The following is a 14,892-nucleotide window of genomic DNA, read 5'->3' on the forward strand; positions in this document are numbered from 1 at the left end:
GACGAGTGATTTGTTTGTGATAAATTCAGTGTTAAAGCGATCATGACGAGAGATTTCCTCATTGGGTGGGGAGGATGTTTCGCGGATCGAAGAGGTTTTGATTCTGATTAGGAAAATTTGCGTTCGAGTTTGCTTCATTTGTAATTTGAGGATACCATAGACGACATGCGCAATGAGTGAAAGTTGTCATATGTCACGTTTCGCGCAGTTTCTAATTGTGCCATTCAGTTAGTTAGCAGCTGACTGTACCAACGTGAAGACTGCGTCATGGGATGCGAACGTTGACTCGCCCGTTTCTGCAGAAGACTCATGCAAGTCAAGTTTAGTCCTGCTACAGGAGTAAGTTGTTTAATACCACAAAATGTGAAATGAACACTGAAAATGAAAAGAAAGCAAATTAGAGTATGCTTGAGCGAACTTATGAACTCATTTGAACTCAGTTACAGTGTTGAATTTGTTGCATGCATACCGGTGAGTTGCAACGTGGTACGTACGTGGTTACACAGGTATTGTACATGAACAGTATAGTCACGTTCATGTAATGCACGTTCATGTAATGCATGTTCATGTCAAGGCACGTAATGCCAGAAATTTATGAGCCGCGTGTAAGTCATTTAATCAACCTGATGTGGTGGTTGTGTGAAGATACAGTTGTGACAGAAATTGACATTAAGACAGATTTAGTGTATTATATAAATGTCGATAATGGTTCAAAGAGACAAAGTTGTTGGTGAATAGGGTTGATGGTGGGAAAAAGGTCACCACACGTTAATAGGTGCTTTGTGTATGATTTATCGACATGCATCAGACAGTATGGATGTGTTTGTATTACAAGACAAATTGCAAGATAATTACAGAACTGTGTTTAATGACAGCAGTTCGTATAGTGTTTGTAACGCCTAAAGTGGAATCTAAAGTGTAAGAATCTACTCAATGGTATGCTGTAAGGTTTAATTTGCATTTCTGGAGTAGAATCCATGGTATGGAGGTAACAATGTTGAGTGTACAATATAGTGCTTAGCGAATACAGAAATGCAGGTTGTAGATTTGTTGTAAGGTGTTACATGAGTATATTCAGCATCATTTACCTAGCTCAAAGTGAGATTATGAGTGTCTACAGTACAATCAAAGTGTAGATGCAAGTGATGTTTAACAGAAGAATAAGTACAGGTGGTTTGACTTATACATAATGTAAGTTGTTTTCATATCGATATGATTTGTGACTGCAAGTGTATGAAGCAAAGTCACTGACAGTTAAAGGGTGATAACACTAGGTTGCATTTGTACAAAATTACATGTTTGTGCAAAAGTACAAATTAGACAGGATATGCACAATACAGCTAAGTACAGTTCAAGAGTGCCAAATAAAGTGCTCAGATTAATCTGCATGTGTACACAGTAAATGAGCACAATGAGTCAGTGTATACATATTATAAAAAGCTGTTCTTTCAGTACGACAGAAAGAATCTGTATTTTTGGCATACAAGTGTCGTAGCAAACTCCTATACATCTAGCATACATCTAGCATACAAGTGTCGTAGAAAACTCTAAGCATTCAATGTGCATATTCAATTGACACTCCCGGTGTATTGGAAACATGATGATTTATTGGTCACTTTCAATATGTGACAGAGATATAAATCCAGGTGTTGTGTATAATACAATATACTATGAAGGTAACAAGAGACAGTGACAACAAGAGAAGTCTTTGAGTCTATATGCATGTCAGGCAATGCAAAGATTCAATCATATACAAGTGTATAGTTTACAAGACATGCATGAATATTACATGTGATTCAGAAGTCCAAGTTGTACTAGGCATGCATGAATATCACATGTGATTCACATGTCCAAGTTATTGCATGTGTATTAGCAACAAGGCGCTAATATTTGTTTGTTTACGGATTTTGATCTATTCACAGATCGAATAAACAAGCTTCACTGCTTACTATCTCAATCCACGGCTGGGCTAAACTCAGGTTCCATTCTTCGAGTATTCACATACATTGTTTTGCCGTCTCAACATAACCACAGTTGCATTTGATATGACAAAACAAAATACAACTGTAAGTCTCAATAACTGGCGCACGTATAATGTATTGCAATGTCAATGTGCATGCACTTCTGCAGGCCCGCACGGTGTGCAGTCCATCACTGCGTAAACATGGAGATGGCACAACAATGTATCGCATGTAGACATATTGTTTTGCCAAGTCCATGTCCATCGTGTGTTGAGCAGGGGCAAGCGTATCGCCGCTTACATTGTTTTGCCAACAAAATTTGAACTATTTCCAATGGGAGGAATAGCATCAATATCTCTGTATTGGAATGGGTTCTGATTTCAATCAAGATTTGGTCAAGAGTTAGATTATACTGAAATAAGCTGAAATATGTGACTAAGTCAATTTCAATGAATTTTCGACATACAGTTCGACCTCAATTATCCGGCCATGTCGGGACCGGCGCTCATCCGGATAAGCGAATTGGCCCGATATGGGAGACACGATGTTAATGTTGTAGCTGCCGTCCAAGCTGCCGTCCTAGTGCACTGGCAGCTAGGTAGGTAGCGTACCCCGCAACGGTGGTGTAATCTATGGTAGCCTGCGCAAAATTGTAGTCCCTTCTTCACAAAAAAAAGTATATCTTTACAGCTGTATGTGAAAATCGTACATGTTTTACCTCATTAGATATTGAGAAACCTATCATGCACATCTTATGAAATTAGTGAAATAGATCCATGAAAAGATGTTAAAGTCACTGTTTTTTCTCAAATTTTGGATGGAAAAAAAAGGTCCTTCGCTGCGTGAACGCGTCCGGATAATAGAGATTTCCGGATAAAAGGAGGCTGGATAATCGAGGTTGAACTGTACATTGTTTTGCCATATCTCAAGGCCGATCTGTGAAGGACAGGTGCTGGTCAGAGATGGTCTTACTGACCAGGATCACGATGCATCTACAATGTATTGGCCTATGCAGGCGCCTACAAGCCGATGAGATTTATGTGATATGTCAGGGTCATGGCCAAAGACCATAATCTACCTAACACTCTCCTAGCCATCATGGAACTGCTGTGGAAACAGTCTGTGAGAGCTGTTGTATGTTATAATACCACTCACAGACACAACAGTCTTACGCTCCAGGTGCTTGAGTTTTAAGAGTGCCACAAGAATGCAGTTTGTGACGGGGGTGGGTCCCTTGCAGGGGTCCACACCTCTTCTCTGGGCAACTTGCGCGGTACACCAGCAAGCCTGCAAACTCTTATCCCAGCTCCATCGCAACTTAAAGTGAAAACTAAGTTTCGGTAAGTGCTCGAGAACCAGTCTAGCACCATTTCATTTTTGCTTGCAATATATCGAAAGAGTCCACTAAGAAACTTACCTGGCTGACGCAGTTTGCCGGAATGATGAGTCGGTTAGGAGTATTTTGAGAAAAATAATAATAGTAGGAAAACCGACTTTTATTCCAGAAGGCTCCAGACTAACTCGGTATCAGGAAAAATTCGACCCTACTTCAGACAACTCACACGCAGTAAGTGATCGCCACATTCTACTGGCCACTGCATAATACCAAATGAGGCCTAACTGAATGGACAGGAAAGTGCGTGCTAACGTAATCCTGTACAAAACAAAACAAAAATGACAGCGCGCGGTCCTCAGTTGCTGAGACGCGCGGTCTTTGGAGTTTTTGTTGTTGTTTATCAAGCTTGATAGGCGCACACTAATTTTGCATGCGCGCAAAAGAGGTTTTTGATACGCGCGTTGTAACAACTCGGACCATTACTGCGAGTAGCCAGAACATGAAGCGCTAGTTTATACAGGCCGCTCCCATAGGACAACACTGTACAATCAGAGGGACAACCATTACAACTCATCCCGCCGTCAAAGCGAAGCCGAGTTATCCCCGAGTCCGAGTTTAGCCTGACCCCGTTCGGGTATAGATAAGTTCTGAGACTGAACCTTTTTGCTTAATATTTCGCATTTTCGTCGTTACCCATCGAGTATCTTGTAATAACATCGTTATCCTGCACATTTCCTAAGCATACGTTCACATTTGGGAGCGAAATTTGACAACTTTTGCAGGCATACCAGAACTTTGTTTGGGCTTTAATGCTGAGCGCCGACAGTGCATGTAGACCATGTAGCACACCCCAGCTGTGACCAACGCCCCATTGAGAAGCAATACCAGCATTCCCAGGGGAGCTGATGATGCCCCAACCAGAGGTAGAGGCAAAGGGCCTCGCCAAAGGCGATGTTCGTGCCCCATAGCCAGGGTGGGCTATCACAGACTATGCTTTCATACTCAAAGTCAGAGCAGGCTACATGACAGAGTTATCACAACCACTGCCAGAAGGCATCATCTGCTTACCATCCCTCCCCCACCACTTGCCGACACTATAGGGTGACAGGCTATGGCCAAGGAGATTACCACCTTGTTAGCGAAGGGGCTGTAGAAGAATTAGACCAACCGAGGCTCTGCATCTCTCCATCTTCCTTGTCACCAAGTGCTCACCAGGTATTTATGGACAGCCGTACCATCAAGGCTCAAACTAACTCCGCACCTTTTCACCAGGGTACATTCTCATGGCTAATGCAAGAAGTATTGTCCAAACTTGACAACATAGCGATATACATCAACAATATCTTTGTGTTCTCTAAGACCTGTTCAATCTTTAAAGTGACTAAGTGTCCCCAGGATTCTGACAAGAGATAAAGCTGAGAACTTACCGCAATGAAATTCTTAGTAAGATACAATGCATTGAGTGGGAGAGGAGCTAGGGTACATAGTCTTTCTTCACATTACTCATAAAATAAAGATCAAATTTTGAACAGGTTAGTTCTCATTCAATCTTTCTATTTTATTTCATAAGTCTTAATACCGAGACTACCCATTGCTGTGTATGAGAATTTTGTGAGACTTTTACTGTATAAGCTGTTATTTTCGCGAGGGTTTAATTTTCGTGATTTTTCGGGAATCACAGTTGGACCATGAATTTAACAGCACGCGAAATTGTCACCATGCGCTGAGGTGATAAGGCACTTATGAAGGCTGCCGTGTCAATATGCGAAAACAACATCTGGCGAAAATGTCTGTGACCTCCTCATTCGCAAAAATATCTGTACACGAAAATAACAGCGCTTACAGTAGTATAAAGCCCTGTGGACCCTCAGTCCATATGTCAAAACCAGAAATGTCATGGGAAACAGTCTAGATGTCCTTCTCTACAATTGTCAACCAGGGAAATACACACCTTCCACAACCACCCAAGTTCTCTATACAGGTCTGGATTAGTTATTGGTCCAGCAGAGCTCTGGCAAAATTCCCTGTGTCATGAAGTGGCCTTCTTTAAAAATTTCTGAAAGTTTTCTCCAAAGCCCATCCTGCCTTTGCCAATATATTAGTAATAGGAATGTTTAGGCTGTCTGCTGTTGAGACTGAGGCTGCCCTAGCGGGGTGAGGCTTGTAAATTTGACTGTTCACACCTGCATCTGCCAGACATGTTTTAACCATGTTTCGTGAATGTCAACAAGAATTGCTACGTGCCTCTAAGACTTTGTGTTCTGTTCAGGCAGGCCGACAAGGGGTGGGGGGGGGGGGGGTGTGGAGAGCCTTGGGCCCCCACTATTTTTCCACAATTCATAGGAATACATAGGGTGTAGCCACTTTGGGCCCCCACTCTTTTTTTCATCTCAGAAATGGCACCAGAAAAAAAAAAAGAATTGAATGTGGTTAAGCTTTTGCTGATTGCAAGTTGTATACAATAATTTCATTTTTATTTATTCATTTATTTTTATTTTTTTTGCCAGCCGATGAAACCTTGAAGTGGGAGAGTGGGTAAGGCCTTTTGTTTTTGTTTTTGCTTGTCAGTTGGAGAAACTTGTTTGTTCAGTTGGATGCAAAAAGATCAATGTCTGGGTTTCCAAATCTATGCACAACGCAATGGAAGTAGCCATTTCATTACAGTTTGCAGACTTCCCAGCTACTTCCCAAATTGTTAACCCGTTCCATACTGAATTTTGAAATGTCCATAGACTCAATGTGCAGGCCACCAGGTTTGCAATGCAACGAGTATGTATCGATCTGAAGCGATTGTTATGGATGCTATGAATAACTTCAGTTGGCCTCCAACAGGTCTGATCTAACTTTCTATGGGCTTTACCTCTTTTCTCACTAAGTAGCACAATTACTTCCTGCCCTGGCCCACCCTTTGAGCAAGGCAGCTGGCTCCATCTGGAGGCACTTGGGGTGTAGGTGTGTGGCAGTGGTGGTAATTTCCACCAAGCTCGACGTTAACCTAAAATAGGCCTATTCAAGCTGCAAGAGGTCTGTGGTGGATCTCCTCCAGCCACCCTCTCTGAACTGATGGTGAGCTGACTCCGCTGTGTGTTGGTATGGGTGGTAAGATGAATGTGTAAGCTTCACTGTCTTCATGACCCTGGCTGCAGCTTTGCCCTGATCTTGGAGATCTTTCACTTTTTTTCCTAGATCATCTCCAAATAGGTATTTGGTCACTGGATTTGAGGCCTTGCACAGGTGGGTGAGCTTGCAATTTAAGTCTGGTTTGATTAGTTCTTTTTGGAGAGCATCCAACTCATAGTTTGCATTGCAGGAGTGCAAGAACGTCCTGTTGAGCCTCTGATATCTCTGGTTCAAGTGTGTGGAGAAATGCATTAACCCCTCGTGTAAAAGACTTTTGTACTTTTTGAAGCCTTGCATCATGTGTGTGTGTGTGTGTGTGTGTGTAGTAGCGATGCGAATGTCCCAGATCGTCTGGTTTACACACGGTGAATCAATAACTGACAGTTAGCAGGGCAAGGGTATTTGTGTGCTGTGTCATCGAGCAATTTTTCCTCCAGGTTGTTGCTCATTAGGTAAGTCACAGAGCTTGCAAGCTCCTTGTCTATTGCTTGCCCAATGTCTGATGGTACAGCAAATCTAGCTGCAAAAGCGGGCACCTTGCCCAGTTCTTTGTCACTGCTCTGGAAACTACAGTGCTCCATTGGCAACCCTTGTGTGACTCGGCAAGCCCACTCAAAGCATGCAAAGATTCTCCCCGTACGTGTTATCAATACATGTATGTCATATTTGTTTTGCATGTAGTTCATTGCCTGGTAGGGCATCAACTCTAGATATAAGATTTTTGAGCTTGTTTAGTCTGCTGCTGAAGTCGGTTTTGACCCTTTCCAAAATGTTTAGAGAACCTTTCATATCCACCTAGAATGTCCACAAAACCTTTCAAGAACATCTAACGTGTATTTTTCATTGGGCATTAAAAAAGTATAGTTATGAGATTATACAGGCACAATCTGGGATAAACGTACCATACATTGTAATCCCTTAATCCTATATAATCCTATCCTATCCTAACGTATTTCTAATGTCCTACCACCTATACCTACAGTATACCACATCCTTTTCCCTAACCAGCAAAATGTTGTAATGCATGAAGACACAGTTACTGAAATTAAATCACACATACCTTAATTAGGCCTAGTAAAATATGAAAATACCTTTCTATAAGACAATTTGAAATTGTGAAATAACTGAATAATAACAAAAGCACAATTCTCAACAAAGAAAGCTTGAACCCAGCATAAACACTTAAGACTCCGATTTCTCAAATTTTTCAAATTTTAGATTTTCTAACTTGCATATTCATAAATATGCATGAATATTAATGATATATGTTAGGTACCGGTACCAAATATTTAATTCTGTAACATCTGATAACGTTTACAAATGTTTTTTAAAGGCTATATCATTTTGTAATGTCAACTGACATTTTAAAAACGTTTTGCGGTAAATGTTAAGTCTAAACTTTGATGCTTTATGTATGTTTCAGAAATGTCTGTTTTAGACGAAGACGTAGGGAACTTCTGAGAAATGTTCTGAGAACGTTATTTGTTTGCTGGGAACACTCCTGAATTTGCGGTGAAACCACAAAATTTCGGTACAAAACTTGCTGAAGCACACAAGCAAAACCCCTTCGCTCCTTTCTAGAACACGGAACACGGCTATGACTGAACTGAACACGTGCGCAGGATCTCACATATTCTCATACGCAGCAATGTGTTAGTCTATATCGAGGCTTACAAAATACAATGTAAAATGGTGATCGTAAGTTCGCTTTTCCAAAAACATTTCAAAGAAAGGTTAGAGTCTCAGTGGAGCGCTAGGTTATTCTTCATTTTTATCGAGAGGTGGCTGGAGACATGTAGTGATTTGAGTGTGTCACTATGCAGGGGTGGATCCAAAATTTCTGTAAAGGGAAGGCTCCTGTACAAAATTAAATTAAAGGGGGGGGGGGAGCTGCTTGCCCCCATTTTTTCTTTTTATTTCTTTTGCTTTTACAAAAAATAAAGAGGGGGCACGTGCCTGGTGTGCCCCCTTCTGGATCTGCCACTGCTATGTGTGTAGTTACACTGCAGGGTAGAGTGTGTGGTGGTGGTGTAATAGCTTGTAAACGGCATGCATAAATGCATCTACATGTAGTGATACGGCAAATTGATTGTTCACTGCACAGAAAATGTTAAAACGTAAACTATACATTGTATCTCGGGCTCTAATGCCCCTCAGCACCTCTCACAATTCCTTCAGAATCTATATGTACACACATTTCAAAGACTTTCTGTAGGAAACAATGAGAATAGACGAGGCTTGTCTGTGAAATTTCTACCCGTTTGACTGAATGCTTACCTGATAATCCTGTTCATATAAGGCGCATCAGAAATGTCTATTCACTTTGTATGTTAATTAAGCGTTACCCAATTATGGGAGACTAGTTATCAGAGACTACTGTACAGTTAATTCCTTCATCTTTTTTTTATCTTATTGCAGTTGCAGCACTATTCTGGCCACTCACCCCATATGACAATAGACAATTCGACGGGTTTACCACGAACTGCCTATCTCGATTTTTGGTGAATTTGAGTTTTTTGCATAATTGTTACATATAGGCTCTCCTCTTTGTCGTGTTAAAGTTTCTAAGCAAAAAACGCATTTTTTACAAATATAGGGTGGACTATCTCAAACCCTCTGATGAAAATGTAACAAAAACGAATCGTCCTATGTCAGATAGGTCACTTTGTTTTGACGCGGTTAATTGACCCGCCGCGGATAGTCCCCGGCCGCCGGCCCGTGCGCAAGAACTTACGTGCAGGTACGTGCGCATGTACAAATTCGGGCTTTCGTGCTTGCGTAGAAATCTGCAGGCCTGCGCCTACGTGCTGTAACTGGGGATAATCAACTACGCGCTCCTTGGTCTAGTTGTACTGTATCAAAGATCAGTCATGGACGGCTTTCCTCTCACAAACAATTCAAGGATTACAGGTGAACTGTTTTTTATAAGAGGCTCTGGGTATAAGGACAGTGCTAACTACGAAGCCCTCCAATAGAGGCCTATCACAAACCGTGAGAACCTGGTTGGTATATTGGCCTATTTGATTATGAGTATTTGTACAAAAAAAGGCGAGTCCATATCCTAAGTTATAACAACAAGTGGGGCATCAAGATTACAAATAAAAAAATGCATCTCTGGTTCCGCCCCATGCATATTATACGGTCCGTGAACATGGGACAGTTCGTGGTAAAGCATCGACACTCGATTCTCCGGTGATTTCGACATAGGTCACATCGTGGTAAAGTTCGAAGACTCGCTACTGCAGTGCGCGCAAGATAGGACAGATCGTGCAAAGAATCTTCGCATAAATACGGCTCAATACTGCTTTTCTATGAAACCGTAAACTAATATGTAAGTTTACAACTTTCTTGCTAAAAACTTTGTCGGCACTGTGACATGTTCTTTGGCACAAACTATCCCTAGGTACTCTTCTCTCTTATGGCCTGCGTTTTATAGATAAGCTATAAGCCATTTCTGGAAAAGTAAGGCATAAAGAGAGATACAATGTTTAGAAGCGATTTTCTCAAAACGTCATTATTTGAGATAGGACAGTTCGTGGTAAACCCGTCGAATTAAGCCATGCCTTCCATTATCTGTGCTAGTCTGGCACACATTGAACAAACAGGCAGCCAATTGTATTGAATGTACAATTAGATTATGAGTAATGGGAGTGATCCTCTCATCTACAAGATATAAATGGCCACCTGTTTGTTCTCCTGCCCACTATTCCTGTGCCTCACTCCACGACTGGGTTGCCTCCCTGGTTGCGTTAATTGCCCTGGTGTCTGCACAACATAGCCAGGGGGGATGGTGAGTGTGTGTTTTTATTATAGTTTCTGTATTATACTCACTTTGAGCGTAGTCGGTAACAATAGCATACATTTCACAAATAGGCAGCCAGTTGTAGATGTATCTTGTAGACAAGATATTCACTTGATTCTCATATTGTCTACAGCTGAAATTACATTTACATTCAATGAAATACACAACCAGATCTTGAAGTATTCTAAAATGTTCTCATGCATTCATTGTTATAAAAGTAGTCATGAAGTATTTCTATGGCTAATCTACATGTCCCATGATTACATGTTTATAACTAACTTTTTGCCCTGGCCCTTACCTGTCATATGATTTCTTGGAGAGGAACTGGTCAAGGATATCATCAGCATCACCATCTGTGGAAAGAATATAGCATATTATACATTAAACACAATGCAATCTTGAGTGTCACTGCAAGTTTGTCCTCAACAGTATTCTTTGTCATATAACAAACTCTATCATTACTACATACATTGCAGCATCTCTGAAAAAACATAAGAAGCTTAAATGAGAACACACCTCTTTGAAATGTAAAAGTCTCTGTCTATGACTTACTAATAAAATCAAGATAAAATTTTAAAGAAAAAAGTTCCATTTAATCTTATCTTATTGTGAAAGCATCCGACCAAGTCTATGTATTACTGAGGTTAATGTGAGATTTCAAAGCTCTGTAGGGTACTCTTTCATGAAATGTATCTGTCATAAAAGGAGGTACACGTAAACACATTAAACACGACCTTTAGCACATCTTTTATTATCACTGTGTATTAAAAGTGAAGGCCACCGCACACTACACGATCAGACTGGTCTTAAAGTCTTAAGCCAAGTTGGGTCTTACGACCAGTTGTACGACTGGACACCGCACACTATACGACTGAGTAAGCTTATGACTGTAAAGCGCATGCAGTGCGCACTGCCTGTGCTTTCATTTTACTGCATTGTGAATGGCTGAAAGCTCATGACTGGTCATAGAAATTCAACATGTCAAATCTCTACGACTGGCGCTAAGACCCAGTCGTACGACTTGAAACTGGCAAGACTGTGACGTCACACTTCTAGTCTTAAGACCGGTGAATCGGGGCAAAATCGTGTAGTGTGCGGCGGGCTTTAGGCCTAAACATATTATCCAGGGGTTTTGCAATGTAATTGTGTGAAAGTTTTCTTTGAAGCCCAGTCTGCTCTGGCTGGGATTTGTAACACAGATATGTCACTCCTAGTTGGTGCCAGTGTAAAAACTGACCATGTCGTGTCATTCTTGAAAGTCAGTGTCAATTCCAGATGCACACATGGCGGTTTTAATCCATCATGCAGTACTTTGCTTGAATGCATGATGATGGGACTTTTGGTATGTGATAAGCAAATGTCTATCTCTCTACTAAATGTAGTCGGTTCACTCGACATATTCCTTCATATAATGAATTATCTACACCCTTCCATCTGGAAGGTATGCATCATAGTTACATTAAATGCTGCACTTCCTGGCTAATGTACTTTGCATGAACATGTTCTCATCCTCCAAAACATCTTGTCCAGGTGGATTTGATGAATAGACTGCACCCTTTGTGCAGAAACCAGTGCAATTAATACAATTCGTTTTTCAGTAAGTTATTCCAGGTTAAGGGCCTTAGCTGGGGTAGTAGGCATTTTCACATCAGCCCGATGTTTCGAAATAGTGCGCTATTTATTGACTTACGGAATAAACCCGATCACGAAATAGCACGCTATTTGATAGTGTGAATACAAATTAGCGCGCTAATTCTATCGCTCTGATCGAGAAAATTTCTCGAGTCCAACTCGGGAAATTTCCGAAATAGCGGGATAATTTACGAACTAGCGTGTCATTTGATAATGTAAAATTGCCTCAAGAAATTAGCACGATGCATCCCATCATGCCTAGTGATCATGCGGGTAATTTTTTTGAAAGCATGCGCTCTACTGGTATACCCGACACTGTTTGCGCATGCTCAGCTGTTGAATTAGCTTGAAAAAATTTCCGGCTGATGTAAATAGGAAATGAAATAGTGCGCTAATTTGCCATCATGAAAAATATCTTGAGCTTGGATTTTTATCGAGCTGATGAGAAAACGCCTAGTTTGCACATAAATCTCCCAGCACAATTTCTATATCACATACACAGGAGTAACACTGTACCAGGTGTGGCCTGAAATGAAATGCTCTTTTTATCAATCTATTCACAATAGGTTGGGATCCAAGTGGCAGTTTTCCATCAACAATAAGGAACGAGACATCAAACTTGTCATCGAGAAAAGTTAGGTGATATGCAGGGGGTGGGATGATTAGATATTGGTTGCCTGTGATCATCACCTTTTGAAAAGGGAAAGTTAGAAATCAAAGCAGCACCTCTAGAAAAGTGTGCTGTTATCTGGATAAAAGTAATCACATCCTTATCAACCTCAATTTTTACTCTCATTACTATGGCCATGGAAGCTACATATTGACTGGAAGTCATTGAGATACATTTGTGTAGTCAAGTTCTATACACATAGAAAATTTGGGCATGTTCGGACAAGTGGTTTCTGAGATGAAAAACAGAGGGAAAATGCATGTGTGTGCATCGGTGTTACAAGCTCGGTAATGAGGTCTTTGGCAGGAAGAAAATCAAACATGACACTAAGGCCCAAATTCACGAAGGTGGTTTAAACCTAGACCATGGTACAAAATTTGAACCATGGTCTAAAATTAGCATTAAATAGGTGTACATTCGAAATGCGCAAATAAAAGCGTGCTTGCTACTGGACGTCTGATGGTGTATGCAATCTGTTAATCTTATTTACGCAGAAGAAATTTGCATAAACCATGGTTAAAACCATGGTTTCAATTGAAACACCTTCATGAATTTGGGCCTAAGTGTTTACAGGTGTTCTTGACCTTAAAATAGGCTTTTGAAATATCAAATTTGACCCTACTAATTTGCATAACCAAGATGGCTGCTTGCCAATGGTAGACAATGCCCCACCCTTGGCTAGAGAGTCTCTGGACACCATATGGTGATATTTAAACTCTCACAACATTCGGACTACTGACTCCATTGACAGTGCATCCCTTTGCACTTTGTTGAGGACATGATTAGTGTAGCCTGGAAGTGAGAAAATGCTGATATTTGACATGTAACTTTGTGAACTTGGAAAAATGACAGAAGCTGCAGTACCAAACTGAATAGTGAACAATGCACATGTAGCTTTTGGGATGATGCATATACATACATGGTGTCTTGATGTTAATGTGGCTGTGAGCTGGCTGATATACTCTGTTGTGCTGTATGCTAACAAGGACCAGCTCGAGTTCTTAATGACATTATAAAGGGTATGAAAGTACTAGCCTGTTATTCATGGAGATTGATCTTCATGGGATTAATGTCACTGGTGGTATGAGTGAGTACATAGCTGGGATTCATACACGTAATGTTGAATTAGAGTGGCAATGGATAAACCTGTATAGAGTTGTGATGATGCTGAGAAATATAATTTCTGGACATGAAACAGGATCAGGACAGGATCTTTTTCACTGTGAGGCACTTGTGGAATTCACACAAAAAACAATAACAGATTTTCTTTTGATCTCAGTCTGTGTCCTTGATATGACATTAGCTGAGTTAACTTGCCTTGAGTTGAAATGTGACATTGTATTTGACTAGGGTCATGAGCTCATGATTTGCTGAAATAATTGTAAGTATTGTCATCATTCTTTAATGAACTGTACATTATTAAAGGTGGTATGGCATGAGTGTGACTGATTTTCAATTAGACACTAGACAATGACTATTGCAATAGCTCATCTGAGCCTTTGGCCTTTGGCTCATGTGAGTTAAAAATGATGTAAGTGACAATCATGATATCATATACATGTTCTTATGACATGCAAGTTTTAGAGTATTGGGCTACAATCCTATTATCATTATACATAATGAAAGTTTGTTGCAAAATGATTGATTTACTACTTAGTAGATAAAATTTAGAACATGCACCTGGACTCCTGACCTGTACTTACTTTCCCCTACCGAGTCAGTAAGTTGGCAATCATCTATTCACTCAATGTGATAGAAATCATGTGGAAACGTTGTTGAATTGCTGTGTGAAGTAAATCAGGATGCTGGACACTGTTGGTGACACTGTTACCAAATTTCACTTGATAATCTAATAGTTTAGTTTGATAATTTAGAATTTCAAATAAAATCCAATTTTATTAAATACTCCAACATTATTATTCATGGCTTTATTGAAAAGTATATGTATAAAGGACAACCATCCCAAGCAAACTTAAAAAAAGCCAATAAACTCATGATATGGTTATGCTTATCCTTTACTCATCATTGAACTCTTGTTTATTGTGAAATTCTCATCTACATTGTACATAATTTTGATTAGTAGTGAGTGATTTATATTCCATCACATTTGGTTCAAATCCCTTATGAGCATCATTTTTGTCTTTTTTTTCAATATTTTTACTGTACAGCAAAAGAACATCTTTTTTGCTTTCTTTTTCATTCTTTTGGATCTTGCAAATCTTTGGAACCAATGGCCCTTTTTGGTTGTCATGAACACATTTAAATGACCTAATGTAATGCATAATCTCAATATAATGTAAAATAAAAGTGAAAAGATTAATATGGAATTCTGGTTATTTTCAGGCATTTATAGGATTTGTTGGGGTAAGGG

The 14,892-nt window shown here is 40.2% G+C and overlaps 1 protein-coding gene across 1 annotated transcript in view; it reads right to left on the reverse strand.

The window, feature by feature from the left end:
- Positions 1-6,303: 6,303 nt before the first annotated feature.
- LOC139721490 (uncharacterized) overlaps positions 6,304-14,892 on the reverse strand; it is a 175,755-nt gene continuing 167,166 nt past the window's right edge. The window contains exons 55-56 of the mRNA XM_071632804.1: positions 10,518-10,572; positions 6,304-6,640 (exon numbers count right to left, since the gene is read on the reverse strand). Of these exons, the coding sequence (XP_071488905.1) occupies positions 6,304-6,640; positions 10,518-10,572 (392 nt within the window). The remainder of the gene's footprint in view (positions 6,641-10,517; positions 10,573-14,892) is intronic.

This window comes from Diadema antillarum, unplaced genomic scaffold, assembly GCF_040938485.1.
Source record: "Diadema antillarum isolate AM-2024a unplaced genomic scaffold, OU_Dant_1.0 scf00000144, whole genome shotgun sequence".
Classification (NCBI taxonomy): Eukaryota; Metazoa; Echinodermata; class Echinoidea; order Diadematoida; family Diadematidae; genus Diadema; species Diadema antillarum.